The sequence below is a fragment of the Pteropus medius genome, unplaced genomic scaffold (genome assembly GCF_902729225.1).
Source record: "Pteropus medius unplaced genomic scaffold, Ma_sr-lr_union100, whole genome shotgun sequence".
NCBI classification, from domain to species: domain Eukaryota; kingdom Metazoa; phylum Chordata; class Mammalia; order Chiroptera; family Pteropodidae; genus Pteropus; species Pteropus medius.
Window position 1 is genome coordinate 4,698,143 of NW_024352786.1, and position 19,252 is coordinate 4,717,394.

Here is a 19,252-nt window from a genome sequence, read left to right on the forward strand (position 1 = left end):
CTTTTTTGAGCAGTTCTAACTATTTGTGAGGATTGATATTTCAGTATTTTTAAAGTAGAACAAAAAATAAAGAGGAAATTTACCTATTCTTTTGAGGAAAATATTAAAATTCATTCTATAATTACCATATAGCTCCATGGGATCCTTGTCTAACTCTAATACATTATTGAAATCTTGGTGATCTTATATTTCTTATATCATGATATATTTTATTCTTTTATCAAAGTAAAAGTTATTCATCATTATTCATCAGCTATTCCCAACTATGCTAAAAAAGACTAAAGTAATAAAAAAAATACCCAGAATGATGGAATTGCATTAAAGGATGGTACGGTATTAAAATAAATCATCGCTATTATACAATCTTTCATTTTCCATATTGTGTATTACATTGTCTTTCAAGAAGATATAAAAATGTATGGAGATACCATCATTACTGTCTATAAAGTTTTTAATGAACACAGGAGAGAATTCAGAATTTTTCATTTTCCACCATTACTAGCAAAGAAAAGAAAACTGACAGAGTATAATATGTCACAATTATTAGGCCAACCAGAAGATTAGTAGTTGTATTCTAGACTCTAGTAAACTAGTAATACTGGTCATATAAGTGAAATTTCAAAGTGTGAGTGCTCTGGTGATGAAATCTTAGATGAACTGCCTTAAACACAAGAACACAATAAGTTAGCCATTCATTGGGAAAGACTTCATCACATAATATTTTGCAACATCATCCTGGACCATCCTATTTCTAAAAAGATGTGTGAGAAACCGTTAAATGATATTTCTGCAACAATATTTGATATGATTTAAGTGGACAAATAGAAAAGGTAGATGTGTTTACAACATGACTGGAAGAAAACAGATGATTAGAAAGAAAATAAAACTTTAGATTTATCATTCTAATTTGTGCTCATAAATCTAAAAATGAAAATATTTTATAATTATGGGACAAAAAAAGATAGCTGTTTTTCAAAAAAGTTATGAACTCTGTCAATGTTTTGTCTTCATAATTGTGTTTTGACCATGCAAGCATTAGAGAATCAGAAATAAGCCAGAATCTATTAGAGATGTATTTAAAATCTGGAATCAATCTTTACAAGATGAATATACTCCATCCAGGTTCATGCATAACAGATGAGCAGTAAGTTCAAAGGTTATTACACATTTCATATATATATATTTTCCAAAAGAGGAATACACAGAAAATTTGGGCATTGTTATATTTAAATTTTTACTAAAATTTTTAATAAAGTTATTTTGTACTACGCCTTTTTTCTACTTCTACAAATTATTCAAAAAATGACTTAAACATATAAAAATAATTAAAAAGATCCATTGGCCCAGATGGCAAATGGTTAATTTTCTTTTCCTTGTATAGCAGAGATTACATTAGTTACATCTTCTGCAAATAATGATTTCCCTAAAAGAAAAAGAAAGGAATCAAATAAAAAACAAATTAACTGCAAAAACATATCTATTTTATTCTTACTTGACTTACAATATTGAACTGGAAAACTATAAAGTAGAAATTAATAATAAAATCATTTGGACGATTTGATGGTTCTGTGATCCACACTATCATTTTTGGGAAGCATTCGCTATATTTCCAGAGTATCTTTCAATTATCTCATTGAGTATAAAAATTTTTTTTCAAGGAAAATTAAATTCAATTTACTTTGCAAAAAAGACTGTAAAACATGCCACGCAGCGCTTTTTGGGAGATATAAAAGTACCTTAAAAACAAACAAATAAAAAAAATTTAAAATTCAAAATGACAAGTAGCAATCTCACTAATTCAGACAAATAAGAAAGTTTTGTTATTAGTTTTTTTTTGTTATCATATCTCCTCTGGCAAAGTATTCATTAACTGAGGCAGCAAAATAATATGTTCATTATAGCTTGTGATATAATGCTTGTTTAATTGTAAATTATATAAATATAACCAAAGAAATAGTGCAACATGATCAGACTCTAATAAATAAAATAACATCGATAACGGTTAACCCCTTAACACTTACTGTGTACCTGAACTGTGTAGAAAAGGTTATATGTATCATCTCATCTAATCATCATAATAATCCTATGAGGGAAAATTTATTGTAATCAACATTAACAATAAGAGGACTGTGAATAAGAGAAACTAACATAAGTATTTAGCTAGTAAACTGAAGAGTCAGGATTAGAATCCTGGCACATTTGACACCAGCATATGAGTGCTTAGTCTCTACACTTGCTTTCTCAAATCGTGGTCACAGATCTCTGGAGATCCTCAAGACCCTTCAGAGGTCCATGAATTCAAAGCTATTGGTGGATAAAACTGCTGCCACCTTATCATAAATCAAGATAGTGGCACTAAAGTCATATCCTTATAAAGTAAAAATTATTTCGTTAACATATTTTTAATGTTTCATGAAACAAAATGAGAAGTATGCATAAAGCACTTGTGCTGTGTACAGAAGTACAATGGTTATCTTGAGAAAAAGTGCTTGGACAATCATTTGACCTGTAAGTCAATACAGGTGCTTTTTTCAAGAAATAGCATTTTTTACTTGAAAGAATGACATATAAACAATGATTTTTTTTTTCAAGCTTGAATATTTAGCAGACATTTCTTAAAATATGAATGACCTGAGCCTATCACTTCAAGAAAAATTTCTAGCTTGTCAGATGAAGATTGGAAGTTTGGAAAAGCATATCTGCCATTCTAAGCTTGGCAGCTTCCCAATACTTAAAGACTTTTTGGATGACATCAGTAGTGATATTAATGAACGTGATTTTTTTTGTTGTATAATGACATGTTTCATAGTTTAAAGATATGCATAATTCAGTGAACCGATTATTTACCAAATGACCAATGCATAGCATTACAAATGTTGCATGGGTGAAAGAGCCATTCAAAGTGCAAGATAAACCAATGGATTTGAATGTAATGGTATGAAAATTGCATTGATATGACTTTAGATTCTACAATGCAAATAAGCTCTAAGAAATTACCACTGTCTGAAAAGGCCCTATGAAACTACATGTCTGAATAAGGCCAGATTTTCTTTATACACTTTAACCAAAACAATATATCACAACAAATTGAATTCAGAAACAGATATGAGAACCCAGCTTTCTTCTATTTAAGCATAGATTGCAAAAATATAATACAATATCACTTTTCCATTTTTTTGTTTTGTTTTGGAAAACAATTATTTTTCAGAAAAACGTTATTTTTGGTTAGCATGCAATGGTTTTGTTATTGTCATTTTAAATAAACTAATACATAAATCTTTTTAAATGTCTCAGTAAATATTCAGATAAAACCCACATGAAAAAACACTCCCTGTGATCCTTGATAATTTTAAAAATGTAAAGGGGTCCTGAGATCAAAAAGTTTGAGAACCATTGTTATTCTTCCTTTCACATGACTCTCAACCAGTATAAGGATATATTAAGTTGGAAACAGTGTGGGGATTCAAGTGAGGATTTACTAAATCAGAAAACTTGCTGAATATTTAACTTGTATGTATGTGTTCTTAGAAAGAAGTTACCAATATACTACTTTATCATCTCCATGGAATCAATAGGCCTTTGTTTTCTAAGATATGAGCCCTTTCTGAAAGGTAATTAAGCTCCATAAGAAAGAGAGCTCAATAAGCCTTATGTATTTCAAGGGCCTTCGAGAATCCAAGTTCAATAGAATGGAGTTAGGACTAATGTCAGGGACATCATAGCAGTAGCCAAACAAAAGGACATTCCAGCACATCACAGATATACTAGGACAGGTTAGTGGAGATTCTTGTTATGGAAGATTATAAATAAGGTTTATTTCCTTATTTATCCTGTAACATCTTGATAAAATCTAAAAACCTCATTGTCAGTAGTCTCCTCTTTAGATTAAAATCTAAAATTTCTTCATGTAACAATAACATGAAGGCCAGTAATGAAAGAACAACTGAACAAATGAATAAAGAAAACAAATAAATATATAAATATTTCTGAGCAATCCTTTCACATTTTCTGTTAGTACAAAGTCAGCTGAATATAAATTTTGAAAATGATAGTGATCAACTTTTAAGGAAGGAGAAAATCACTAGTAGTACAGGCATCTATTAAAATTGCAGTTAAATGACAATGATTTTGCCAGTGTACTTGCTTATCACTGAATTTGTAAGCTTTATCTTTAGCAGCGACAGTAGGTTCAAAAAGCACATAGAGAACTAAGATACAGTATCATTTCTCTTTACAATTTTTCATAATTTGCAAGTTGAATGCTATTCATAGCACTTCAGGAAAACAGTTTCTTTAAGAATAAAGCAGCATACTTTCCTGTTCTCAACTCAAAGGCCTGGTATATTTTCAGAAGCAGAAACATATACCAAGACAAAAATGATAAAAATCACTGTGGCCTCAATTTTGCCAAATACACATTACTTGCACTATTTATATGTAAATCATATAACTACCATGACATATATAATCTAAGTATCACATCAGTGCACAATATTCCTAACTATTCAAGTTTTAGCAGTGTTCAGTATTCAGAATTCTGTGACCAAAGCAAATGGAAAGGAGCCAGAAATCACAATCTTTCCTGCAACGGGAGTCTGCTTTCAATGATGGGAGACTAAAGAGGGCTTACTTTGATAGGATTAGTTATTGAGCAGGAAACTCAGTTTGGGATCTTATTACCAAAGTGCCCACCTTTCCCCTTGAGGAATCATCACTTGTTTTGTCAGAGACATAGAAAGTGCTCTAAAAAATTAAAGGTAGAACAATGAAGACAATAATTCAAGAAGAGAAAAGAGAAACACTGCACAAACTAATGAGATGTGACTAAAAATAAGTGATTATAGAGTAAGAAAAATGTTAGGAAAATTCTCCACTTCATCACACCCCTTCATACTACTATTTGCCAACAACCTCTACATTAAAAACATGAGATCTGTTTTCAAAGTTATATTCAAAAATAGTTTCAACATTTTCATATTGTCCACAGACTTAAGAAACAGGCCAACAAAATAATAAAACAAATAAACATTAAAAAAAACAGGATAAAAGACTTCAAGAAACAATCTTCCTATTAACAATTTAATTTTCTTTTTTAAATACTTTTTGTCCATTCCCTGTGACAAGAGACAGTGGTAGAACCATTCTCCAGAGTGTAATTGGAAATATATGCAGAGTCATTTTTCAGAAATACATGTAAGCATTTCATTGTTACAATCATTTGGGGGTTACTGCAGGTAATCAGTGACGGGGGTACAGGTATGCTCAGTATTTGTTATGAACTGAACATTCTTATCCCACAAGCAATTGTCCTTCATTCTGCATGACTTATGAATGTCTCTTAAGACTAATCACACTATGTATAAGAATAACAATACTTTCATAGTAATACTGGTATTGAGGAGTTTTTATAAGGAGTTACACAAAAATGCCACAGTAATTATAGGAGGGGGTCATAAAGGGAAGCATAAATAGGATAAATATATTCTGTCAAAATTATTGAATTAACTCACCCTGTGTAGCAGAATATTTAACAAATACCAATGAACTCTCTACCCAGAGTTAACATTTTGCCATGACTGCTTCAAAAAATTTAAAATCAAAATAATATTATTAATAGAATGGAAGACTCCTTTGTAGAACTTCTCAATTCAAATTCTCTTTTTAAACTTTATGTTCCACTTTCTATAACTTTTATAAGAATTCCTTTCAATATGGAAATTATAAATATGACATTCCAAATATAGATCTTCTAGTCAATCTAGAGTTTATTTTTATGTATGATGTGGGGTTGAGCTTTGATTCTCATCTCTTCTCCATATAGTTACCTAATAATATCAGGGCTATTTATTCAATAATCTTTCCTTTTCTAATTGATTTATAAGGTCATCTCTGTCACATACTAAATTCCGTACATGAGGAGATCTGGTTTGTGCTTTCTTTTCTGTTTTACTGGTTTATGTTAATATCACTGTATCAATTTTCTTTTGGTTAATATTTGCCTGATATATGTTTATCTCCTTTTTGGCAAATATTTTTACATTTTTATGTTTATGTTTATCTTTTATAAATAGATATATAGATGGATTTTTAAAAATATCTGAAAATTTCCTTTATCAGGCAATCTAATTAGCTTATGTTCTTTCTATGTTCTTTGTTTTCACACAATTGGTTGGCTTTTCTTTGTTCCACATATACCCCTTTAATTGTTTTAAAACTTATACATTCTCTTTCTATTCTTTTAGTGATTACCATTAAAATTTTAATATGCATTCTTGTACTTCTGTATTATTTTGTGAACAGAGGCAGTGACCGCTCTTTGTCCTGGATTATCTTTTAAAATATGATTGTATAAAAATAACCTTGGAAAACAGAAATAGAATCTCCCTTTGCAGCAAAGGACAGATTTTCCTATAGCCTTGGAAGAAAAAGATAGTTTTTTTCTATCTTCAGAGCAAAGAATGGGTATGCTTACTGTTAATTTTTTAAAAATTCAAATTCCCTAAATTCAGGATTTCTCTCCTATAACGTAATACACTGCATAGGTAGGTATCATCTGAACACTTTACTGTATCTCAGTGGGATTTGGGGGCAACGAGAACCAACAGAAAATGCTTATGTTCATGCTGCTTGCTATGCTGTGAGTGATAAAGTTCTTCATCTCTGATCCCAGGAGTCTTGTGTATTCTGCCAGTACCCATGAAACAGTAACTGGCTTAGTTATAGATTTAAATAAGGTAAAATCAAGTCCCAAATCTGAAAGGATCCCTGACTTGATGTCTAATTATAATAAGCATATTTATTTTACCCTCAAACGATGAAAAAAACATTAGAAAACTTTTTTACGCTGAAGTCTTACCAACTCTTAAACCTTTCATACCATTGTCATCTAGAATTTTATTTCCATCTTGTTAGCTTTTTCCAAATTAATTTTACATATAAACATTTAATAGTCATTGTTTGATTAGATTTACAGACTTGTGAGGATTAGATGAAAGGTGTTTAAAGACAGTGGAGCAGCTTTTGGCGCACAGTAAACACTTAATAGGTGTTCAATTATGCTTTTACAATGTTTTCTGCTCACCATTGCTTCTTGCACCATTCAGAATTCGATTTTTCTGAATAACTAAAGCAAAGATAAATTACTTTTTCTTTTGTGATTCTTTTCTTAATATCATCTATATTCATGAATATGTCTAAGGATTTAACAGACTTTTATAATTCTGTATTTATTTTTTATCATAAATGGTACTTTTCTGTTCAGCATTGAGCACAATTAGATGCTTTCAAAAAAATTTCTGAATGCAATTATCTCTTCTTTTAGTCTGTTCTTAGTTATTAATATTTTTTCCCTCAAAAAATCTAACACCATTACCGACTCGGTTGTCAGCACCTCTATAATTTCTTTAATTCCAGCCGTAAGATTTAATATAATATTGTCTTGTATTAGGCCTCACATTTATAATGTAAAACAAGAAAGTTGGGGCTATATAAAAATAAATACTTAATATAAAAATACATATACCGGTTAATTTTTTATAAAGTTTTTCATTTGTATCCATATTATAATTGGGCTTGTCCTTATTTTATATCTGTTTGTTTTATAATCTGTACATATTCTTTTTGGAGCATTCATTGAATAAACCATGCATTCAAATAAAAGGTGTTTCTCCATAACCCTAGAAACAAATGACAGTATATATGTTAAGGATAGTTACTTTAGGCCTGATGATCACATCACAGTAATGAATAATGATCTAGGAGTAAGTACACCTATGTTTTAGTCTCCATTCTCCCAGCGGAAGATGAACTAAACTAGGGGCAGAGGGTTGTCAAATGATATAAATTAAATTTTTAGTTCTGTAAATGATGTAAATTAAATTTTTAGTTTTCTTACCTTCTCAAATACTAAATTTCTTATTAATTAAACAACTGAAATTATCTGTTTCCATACACCTTACAGATTGGTTTGGAGAATCAAATGAAATAACATTTATGAAAGTATTTTTAACTTCAAAGCACTCTGTAAGTATTTATACTATAAGTATTACTCTTACAATTTAAATATATTAATGGAATATTAATATAAACATTTTTTTCACCCCTAATCTTGACCATTTATATACTGGTTTCTGAAAATAAGCCTTAAGAGGAAAGGAATGATGAAGAAACAAAGGTTAAGAAAGAATAAGGAGCTCTCTACCTCAAAAAGCATTTCTGAGGTTTACAAAAACATATGATACTATATTCCAACTTCCTCTTAAAAGAGGCTTGGTTCCATGTCACGTACCGCAGATGAATATCAGGATAAGCCACACCCTGGGTAACCTTTGCAAGTCAACTCTGACTTTTAGCTTAATATGAACTACTGAGAAGTTAATGAAGTAAGCCAAAATCTGGCAAAGCTCCCAAGGTAACATATCAAGCAAAACACAAAAGGAGCTACTAAAGAATTCACTAAGTTCAAATTTCCTACTTCTTCAAAAAATAGGCCCAAATATCATAAAATCCAAGTGAAAATCCACAGCTTAGTTTAAAATAACACTACCACTAAGGGGTTTTTCAAAATAATTTGATAGTATAAAGTACGTTAAGGAAAATAAGACACTTCCCCTTAAAGGGAGAATATGGAAGGTAACCACACAGACTTTATAACAGAAGGCTATAATTAATAACAGAAACTTGTTAAACTATGGACTTCTGATAACAAAACTAAAAACAGAACTCTTTTGTACTGCCAATTTTTTCTTTATTTTTTACCTCATATTAATTGACACGCCAAGTACTTACATCTGGAATAAATCCAATCTCATTGAGATGATTGCTCAGCTCTGGATCATGGAATGCAATCATCTGAGAGAACACAGTCAGATACTCTGAAAAGACAATAAAGTTTAAGACAATCGTTTTTACCGAGTACCTCAAATAAATATTAAATTCACATAAGTTAATATTTTGAATGAAATTTAACTTCATGAAAAAAACAAGTTTAATAGATAATTTCGTTTTGTTACCACTTTAATCACTTACTGCTAATGATCAAATATATCAACAAATTATGATGCAACTTACTTTCTACCTTCAGAGCTATCAGTTCATTTCTCAAATCACAAATTATACACACGATGAACAATGTTTTCCTATTAAGTTCCATAAATACATTTTCTCTAGTGATATTAAATGTCTTACATTTATTTTATGATCAGACAGTATAACAGATAAATAAGGAAAAACACTTTATTAGCAGTAACAAATAGAATAATTATGCCTCAAATTTGTTTATATATACATATGTAGGCATTTGTTCCAGTTCTAATTTCTTACCATTCAGCATTTGATATATTAGGAATAAGAATTAACATCATGTTAATCAGAAAACAGGCATACAGTCAGTAATTACAGGGTTCAGGTGGACTACGAAAAATATTTTCTTATTTTTTTCCATTCTTTCAATAATTTATTATTATTGCCGATTTACTCATCACATACTAAACAACATACTTGTAATAATCTACTCAAAGGCAAGTAACCATCATTTATTACATATTACAAAAATTAAAACATATTGCAAAAAGCTCAACTTTTTCTTTTTGAGATTGAAATGACAATAACTCAATGAAAACATTCCCTTAATAATTTCAACTCCTTTCTTTAATAAAGTTATAGATCAATTTTCCAAACCAATTATTTGGTAAAAATAAGCTCCAAATATGTCTGCCTTTTTGGTCAGTTTTTTAAATTTTTTTTTTTTTAATATTTCAAGAAATAGTACAAAATCCTTGACAACCTGTTAGTACAAGTAGCTTTCCTCTATTTTCCTCAATTAAAACTTTGCTTCTAATGGCCACAATGTATTTTGTAATTATTTACCTATAAGCAACGTCACATATTTTACAAAGAGGAGCATCAAGATAAAAAAAAAAAAGGTGAGGTGGTACTGCATTCAATACCATGATAAAGCTAAATTCCATATCTAATGTGAATTTTTACCTATGGGTGCTGGATAAAGAATGGGTATTTGATTAATAATTTTTCATGATGTGATGTTTACTCTAATGCAACAAAAATCTTTCTATCTATTCATTGTCTCATATTTTCCTCTGAAACAAAAAAAGGTAGAATTCATACCAGCTTCAAGTGTTATAGATTAAAGTGAAGATCTAGGACATAGCCCAAGGTCCCAGGAAACTTTGGGGTTTAACTTTAACTACTTTTTATCTCCTTCCAATTAGCAAAGATATGTTTACAGTCATAATTTATCTAGGAGCCAGAGGTATGTAAGATCAACAATCATAATTCAACTGCATTTTGATGAAAGAGTGTAGTTATTAACTTTTTAAACGCATGCTTGATTTTAAAACAAAAAATCATATCTCAGGCAATTTTCCAAATCTATCCTCCAGTTTACTAAGTGTCATTCTTATTTAAGCCTGATAAAAGATAATTACTATGTGAGATTACATGACTAATTAAGGATCCACTGAGGAATCCTAGTCTGTCATGAAAACATTTTCCTCGTGTTCTGCCAAACATTCATGGCTGGGCTTAAATATGTGTTATAAATAATACACACAAATAAATATATGTAAACATTTACATTATATGTAATTATATATCATATCATTTAATATATGTAAATATAAGCTATAAGACTAGCATAAGTTTTGGTCGCTCTGGGCAGGCTTTAGAATAATTTATAGTATGGCTTGTTATATTCAAAAAAATTCTTACTTGAAAGGGGGAGATAAGATAGAACCAATGAAATTGGCACTATGTCATATTTCATGGTCATTTCAAAAATGCATTTAAAAGGTCCCTTGAGTAAGTTAAAAAAAAAATTGAAATGCATATGCCCCTTGATTTGTAAACCAACTTGATAGAATTTAAGGGTAGCTAAAGAAAGAAAGGCCAGTAGTCAGAATAAAACAAAGGATTCCAGAAATATTATACTGACTTTTAAAATGTTCACAAAACACTCTAATTGTGATCTATAATATGGAAGATACATATCTAGAGACATAAAATAACCCCCCAAATAATATTTTCTGATAGGTGACCTATGTAAGGTTAAATGCTATTTAACAATAAAAAAATCAAGGTATTTATGAAATTTCCTCTATCTACACTATAGACACATGGAGCTATGAACATGCCTGTAATTGTGAGAGACAAATAGCAGGACTTTCATTTTCTTAAACTAGCACATCTAAATTTATACTAGACTGAGATAGATATTAGAAAAATACTATAATTCTTTGTGGACGTGGAGGAAAGACTAAATTTAATGATATCTTCATTGGTTTTAGTGAGGATGATCACCTGATATTGAGTCAAAATCATAAATTTGATTGAGTATTGGTTACTTGACATAAGTACTTTCCCTTGAAAAGACAAGAAAAGACATTTGCTTACCTTGTATTACATGTGAGTTGTCCTTCAAGAAGAAGTTATACAGGTATTTGGGAATAAAAGCAGACATACAAGCATAAGCCAAGGCTAAGAAAGAATAAGACAAAGACATATAACAAATTAGTTAATGGGAAAAATTATCAGTAGTCATTCAGTCACTTATTATACATTCTTGAATCTAATATTAAACAAAATTATTTTTAATAACTGAAAACACAAATTAGGGGTGAAAAGCCCCTCTGCTCTTTAAAACTAAACATTTTGGACAACACAAGATAACCAGCTACTAACTTTCTAATTTTAAACTACTACAGCAATCGTTATCCCACAATAATAATAACCTTTCTTATCTGAACTTTACAATTTTTTTATCTTTAAACTTGATCATTATTAATGAGCTATAGAAACCTCCAGATCCTTGATTTTTGTTGATGCAAACAAAAAAAGACTCAGAACTTCAATTTAGGAACACTAGTTTTAATTGCTCTTTCAAACACAGATTGTTTACTATTCTTGGATCAATATGTGTGATAATGGACCATACCTAACTAAACATAGCAAATTCTAGTCTAGATAAAGAGCAATTATATTATAGAACAGTGCATTTTTAAAGCAATTCAAATTGTGAAATTTTAGTTCTCTGGGATTATGTTATCTCTGCTCATTTCCATAAATCTATGCAAAATCTGACATAAAATAGATAGAATTTGAAAAAATGGAGACTGAGGCTTCCAGAGATTCATACTATATATAGTACTTTCTATATGTGATATTATTAGAGATTTGAGGCAGTTAAGTTTAACAAATATTTACGAAAAAATCTATAAAAAAGATACTGTAACAAAGGAATGGAAAACAAACAAAAAACAATCATTAAAAAAAGCTGCTAACCAAAGAAAGGGTTACTATGTTAGTATATAAATAACTAGTATACAAAATATATACAAATATACTCCTGAAATAGAAAGTGGTGGGTTTAGGAGGGAGAATAAGAAAAGTCTCCATTAAGGAGGTGTAGTTGAAATGACAGGCTTTGGAGATCCAAGACCAACAGCGATTTCTTTACACATTGTTTAGAAAGTATACATAGACTAAAACTAATTTCTAAAGAAGTCAAAATTTTTTCCAATGTTTCATATTAGAACACCAATAGGTCACCAATGCAGATAAAAGTATTGGAATAATCCATCATATTCTCCCTAAATCTCTAATCATTGCCTGGTCACAACTGAAATGCTCCAATAATAAAATAATTATTCACATCCTCTAAAATTAATCTAACAGATTTCACAGAAATTTACGGTATCTCCTGGAAAGAAAGCAAGAACCTTATGACAAAAACAAAAGCTTTTCATGCTTAAGTAAAATATTTTAGAATGATACGCATCATGGTTATTTAAATGATGAATAGGCTTACCTTCATTATTGAAATTTAAATATAGGAATGGAGCACAAAGTGAGTCAAGACCTGATAGGAGGGATTGTAGAAAAGAATTCGAATAAATAAAATTCAGTAGAATTGTAAATATATATTTTATCCAGTTTTCTGCTCCACCTCTACAAAGATTAAGCATTAAATATACTCAACCAGAAATATATCACCTTATGCATTATTGCGGGGAGTAACTGATAGTGACTAGCACAAAGTACATGCCCAAAACAAATCAGCTATTATTATTATCAACATTATTATGAGTTGAAGAGAGAAAATATACTACAAGGAAAATGTAAAATTGATAAGAGGCTTAAGACGTATTTCCATCTCTGACCCTGTGAATTCTTGTCAATCACTTAACACCTCCAGGAGTGTTTCCTCATCTGGGAGAAGGAGATTTGTCTTACATGTTTATTTGGTATCATGAAAAAAATCCTTTAAAAATTGTGAAGTGAAATACAAATATATGACATATTTCTTTTATTGATAATAATGCTGTCCATATGTTGTCATGTTCAAAGAATGTACATAAATCTATCCATAATTGTTAGGAAGATATAGAACTCCTTTAAAATGGACAGAGCTAGGAAAAATAACAGCTTCATTTTAAGTTTGGCCATTAATAGCTAATTAAAATATTTTTAAAAATACTGTTCATTTTAACACATTTAAATATAGGACTGGGTGGAATGGGTTTCTCATTTATGAATTTATCAATGACCACAACAATAATAATGAGAAAGGTAAGAATCAGGGATATGAAACATTAAAAATATTTTTTAAAAAGATAAATAAGTAAATAGTTTAGGGTGCTATCCTATTCTCCAATTCTTAAATACGTTAAGTATAAATCACAAATCATTAAATAGTAAGAATACTAACTAGCCCCAACTTATTTATATATGAAATTATTTTATTACTTTCATAAGCACTGAAAAAGTGTACCCACAAAGATCACAATTGCACAAAATATTCTTTCTACTTTCCTAATTAACATGATGGCAAATTACATATCATACATTTAAGTGACATCTACTTGTTTAAAAAGATGTTAAAAAAAAGTTCTCATATAACAAGTAGATCATAGCTTTCATATGGACTTTTCTGAAAGTCAAGGATGTTTTCATATTTTGTTCTAATTTTTAAAATTTTTAGTCATGCAGCATGCTCCTAATACTTCAAAAAAAATCTTAAAAATATGGAAGGAAAGTTACCTTGCCAATATACAAGATCAGGATGAGATACTACCCAGGCTTTTAATACACGCCTAAATTTTGCATGACCTTCTGGTGATGATAACAATTCATCATACTGATGACAACGAGGAATATCCACTTCAATCTGTAAAATAGCAAAACAATAAGGTGGAACTGTAATAGAGTGATCTCCAATAAACCACAAGGCAAGGAAATGGAGAGATTATATTATAAATTTCAGAATAGATCAACTACATAATTCTGGTGTTTTATATTAATACTCTGCAAACAATGGAGAGGTTGTATATTCGAATAAGAAGAACAGACCATTTCTTTTGAAAAAGTATGTATTATCATAGTTTCCAAAAAAAAACCTTTTACAACCTAGACTAAATAAAGGGAAGATTTCCTCAGATAAAAAAGTATAATTAATAAGAAAAGATACTTGACCTAAACTCCTTTAAGGAACAGTACTAACTCACTAGCTTATGAATACATAAACTATGCATATGATAGTTGGTGAGTACTCATAATGAAAAGAAACAAAGTTCCTCTTGCCTTTCTAAAATTAAAAAATTCAGCCAAATTATCTTAGGTTGTTTAAGAAAATCTAAACCATACTTGTCTATCTGTAGGAATTGGAGTATCTTTATCGATTGCATCATACTTGGCATGAATAGCCCCCTGCAAAAAATAAGAGAGGATACTATTAATTCATTATATCCTTGAAAAATTATTAATTTAGACAAAACATACTTATTACAAACATCTATCTTCAAAACATACTTATTATAAACATCTATCTTTGAAAATCTACCCAATTACTGATAGGCATATTAAAATCCAAAGTATACCTCTTAAAAAAATCCTCAACATTTTTAATAATCTGTGATGAAAATCTGTGATAATTTGCCATTTTGTTGAGGAACATTTGAATTATATACACCAAAAGAAAAATGCATTGGCTGAGTCATTTACCTAATGAGCATGCTTTGCAAAATCGCGTAGCCTCCATAACACAACACAGCCATATTGCTCTCTATTTATTGTTATCTCAAACAGTAAGTTTTATGAAGAAATTTTTAAAAATTGGGGTTGGGGGAGGGCTGTCCCATAAGAAATTTTCCTGCTAAAGTTGATAATGAAAGCAAAAATAATATGGGACTATTTAAAGGTGTGGTAGGTAAGCACAAGGAAGCAAAAGTTTAAAAGAAATTAAAGAGTGAAATGTCATGTAGTTATGGAATCATTATGGGACTAAAGAAATCATTTACATTTTTCAGTTGTATCATTACTGAAGGAATAACTGAATAAACCACTTCAAATTTTAGTCATATTTAATAAGGCCAAGCATGGAACAATTATAACTCTGGTTTACTGCAATGGTATAGGAAGAGCCAGGCATTTGGGGTTTAAACTATGACATTACTTGCTGCATCAATTTTTCTGGTACATCTATAGAATGACAGATTTGGACAACCTAACCTCAGAAGTCCTTTTGAACTTAAGCATTATATGGTTCTACAATTCTAGCTATGCATACATACGTATGGTATGTATGACAGGCATTCTTCTAAAGCAATCACCCAAATTCAAAGAAGTTTGTAGATACTCATCGAAAGAATCAGAAATAAAGAAAATTATTTTAACAGGGAGTTGAAAAGGATTGAAAATAGTTGAGGGGATTCAGGAAAAAAAATGCATGATAAATATACATAAAAGATTGATAAGGGACCATACGAAGGCAAGATGACAAAGAAATTGACTGGAAATGAAAAAATCTCGCAAGGATTTGGCCCAATATCATGACGGCTGTCACCGGAGTTCTCTGTTAGTACTGCACCCCAGTAATTTTGTGACACTTCTCCTTCCTCATTGCCACAGATTAGGTGTTGTAGAAGAAAAAGTAGCTATTTGTCTTAGCAGCATGGTTCTTGTGGGATAGATGTGCCAAACGACACTAAATTATGTTAACGATTTTGGACAAGGTTCAAACTGAAGAGGAAGATTTCTCCAAACTTAGACAGAACTACTTATAAATAGGCAATCCTTCTTCTAAAGAAACATACTTTATAGGCAGGATAATACACTTATAACTGATATATATGTTCTTAAAATATTCTGATTTGGAAAATAATCAAGATAATTTTGATGAAGCTCATTACATATTAAATAATATAAATCTAACAAGCCTTCAATTATATTTTCCTGTTCTAGTCTTTTCTATTCCTTCATTCCTTGCATTTAAAATTGCCAAATATTCTCCCCCCACCCCTTCTTTCTTCCACCCCTGACCTATGGATGTTGCTATTTTTTCCTTAAGAACTGGATCTATGAAGGTGGGGTGTCTCCTCTCACACGCTCACGGTGTGCACCCGGGGCCTGGCACACCCGGGGGGCCTTGCGCACCCGGGGCCTGGTCCATGCCTCCACCTGGGTAGCGAACCCAGGACCTTCTGCGTCTAAAGCAGACGTGCTAACCACTATACTATGGAGCCAGCCTGCCTGCCACCAAAAAAAATTGCCAAATATTCTTAATGCTCATATTTTACTACATAATTTTCTAACTTGAAAAATATATATTTGGAAAGCACCTTCCTCTTCTTCCTTCTTCCTTAGCACTATTATGACCAACTTCTAACCTTCTCTTTTCTTTCTTACCTCAACTCCCAGAAGAGCAGCCCAGGTTAAACCTCTCATAAGTGGAGGAATGTCAACTCTTGCTTCTTTCCAGATTTGATTTTTTTTATATGGATAAGCCTACAGATGAAAGAAGATTTGAAAAATGTCTCAAATTATCAAGTAGACTTTTTAGCCTAGAAAATCCTGAATAAATACCACTGATGAAGTTGAAGGTGATCTTCAATAAATTTCTAAGTATCTTTAATTATTTTGGTGTTAGTAATACTTATAAGTTAGCAGTGAAATTGTTCCCTATATTCTGTAAATTTTGTATAATTGAACCAAAGAGAGGAGCTGATTCTACTGTTTTTAATCATTCCTCTCTATTTTGTGCTCTGAGAAAATTATGAATGAGTCATGTGGAGAAAAATATTACCAGCTCATCTGGGTTAAATAATGTATATACAGCCCTTTGTAAAATATCTGGTGGTATAGAATGTAGTCAATAAATATAAGTTATTATTATATGGCTACTTCTATATTCTTGCATATAAAATTGTCCTTTTGTAAATTTGTAATTTAGAGGTGAGTTCTACAAAAGAATTATTAGAAAAAAGGATATGGATACTGTTAAAGCTCTTGATATATACTTTCAAACTACTTTACACAATGTTTCAATTGATTTCTACTTATTCCAAAGAAATGATAGTTTTAATCTTAATACACCTTTGCTCACTTTACTAATTTGGTAATCAAAAGAAAAAAAAAAAGCCTATTTAATTTCTTTTTTCACTCCCAGCGAGGATAAATATTTTGAATAGATTTACTGGCTCGTATTCCTATTATGTTCTTTATCCATTTCTCTGTTTCAATATTAGTGCTTTTTCCTGTTGATTTTTAAGTGTTTTTTAAATAGTAAGGATATTAATCTTTTGTCTAATATGATTTTGCATATATCCCTGCATCTTGCTTTTACATTTTAATTTTATATACTATGTAGTATGAACACATATGTATCATTTTTATAATTAAATATAAATCAGAAAAGATAGGTCTGAAGAATTAGTCTTCTCATGGTATCAAGATTCCTTAAGAATTACCAAAAATTGTATTTGGGCTCTTATAACACTTTACATTTTAGAATCCCTACCTTTAGCAGCCTGTCAAAGAGAATGATTCTATTTAGTTGGTACTCAGTGTCCCTCTCTCGGATGATTAAAGGGAGAGTGGCAGCTGCAGACAACTCATTATTGCTGTTTGAATGAGGTAAATTAGACTGGCTGTAAAAGAGAAACAAAGGCAGTAAAATTGACAAAAGGTATAAAATTAAAAAAAAATCAAAATACCATATTCTGTGTTCTTTTTACAAAATACTTTTAAAGAAAATATTTAAGCTTCTTACCAATCTAACATGAACAGAAAAGTAAAATAAGTGTAAATGGAGACTATATATACTCACTCATCTTCAAGTAGTGGGTAAAATGCTTCTCCACCAACATCTTTTAATCTCTGCCAATTTAAAAAGAAAATATTTATGTATGAAGATTTGACACAGACATGCTGATCTGTATTTAAAAGGAAAAAGAATATAAAAATTATGAATTTATAAAAGTACCAAGAGAAGTATAAAATACAATTTAAAATTAATCCCTATCATAAACATGCAAATATACTATGCCTCTAGTGATTAAGTTTATCTGTGAAGAATAGTTTTTTGTATTTTGATTTTTTTTTTACCTGCAGGTGTCTCTTGAAGATGTTAGACACCTACTATAATATTTTCCAAACACAATTCAGAATTACTAAAATTAGTATAAAATTTAATAAATGAATAAAATAGGTTTAAATTATATGAACTGTTATTAAATGCATATTGCTTAACTTACAGCTCAAGTTAGATTTATTTTGACATTAATACAAACTAAGACAAAAGTAAGGTGCTAATAAAAAGGACTCAAAAGAATTTCTCACATCATACTTTGAACATGTATAATTCAAATACCTAATAAATCAATTGATAAAAGTTCAATTCTCTTAATCACTTTTTCCACAAAGTCATTATATTAATATTGCTCCAATAAAAACATTATTGGTATTCCTCAAAAACATAAGAAGGCAGGCAGTAGTAAAGTAAAATCTTAGACACATCCTAAGCAGGGTAATTAAAGTTAATGCCACCTTGCCTGCTGATCTGCTCTTCAGTTCAACCTCCAACTTGAAGGCAAAGTATCTCTGTTCCTGTGGGGACTGACACAGCAGTTCAAGCTCTATCTGTAGCCAGCACTGATCTTCTATTGATTAGAGTTGTGCACTCCTCCATGGGAGCTAGTCCCAGAATTTTTAAAAGCTAAAGAAAAATTTTTTACCCAACACTGAGAATCTGGCAAACACTGGATTTATTATGCTTGGCTTCTCTCTAAAATTTCATATGCCATGTACTTATCCTATTTTGCCTTTAAACTTTTAGGTAGTTCTTTCTTGGATTAAACTTCTAAGTAGAAAAATAAGATTTCCCCAAGTTTCAGTGCATTATTTATATATATACACTTTTTTAAGTTTGAGTTTTACTGTCTTGAAAGTCATAAATATTAAT

General features: G+C 30.3%; 1 protein-coding gene and 1 non-coding gene across 5 annotated transcripts in view; both read right to left on the reverse strand.

Annotated features, from left to right (window-relative positions):
* The window catches only part of TBCK (TBC1 domain containing kinase), a 159,015-nt gene that overhangs the window by 83,685 nt on the left and 56,078 nt on the right, over positions 1-19,252 (reverse strand). For all 4 annotated transcript variants that reach the window (XM_039848796.1, XM_039848797.1, XM_039848798.1 and 1 more), the window contains exons 13-20: positions 18,119-18,168; positions 17,810-17,939; positions 16,699-16,797; positions 14,659-14,721; positions 14,056-14,182; positions 12,824-12,874; positions 11,410-11,493; positions 8,788-8,873 (exon numbers count right to left, since the gene is read on the reverse strand). In XM_039848796.1, coding sequence (XP_039704730.1) covers positions 8,788-8,873; positions 11,410-11,493; positions 12,824-12,874; positions 14,056-14,182; positions 14,659-14,721; positions 16,699-16,797; positions 17,810-17,939; positions 18,119-18,168 — 690 coding nt within the window. The remainder of the gene's footprint in view (positions 1-8,787; positions 8,874-11,409; positions 11,494-12,823; positions 12,875-14,055; positions 14,183-14,658; positions 14,722-16,698; positions 16,798-17,809; positions 17,940-18,118; positions 18,169-19,252) is intronic.
* TRNAL-UAG (transfer RNA leucine (anticodon UAG)) lies at positions 16,462-16,535 on the reverse strand. The gene has a single exon. It is a non-coding gene; the product is annotated as a tRNA-Leu (tRNA).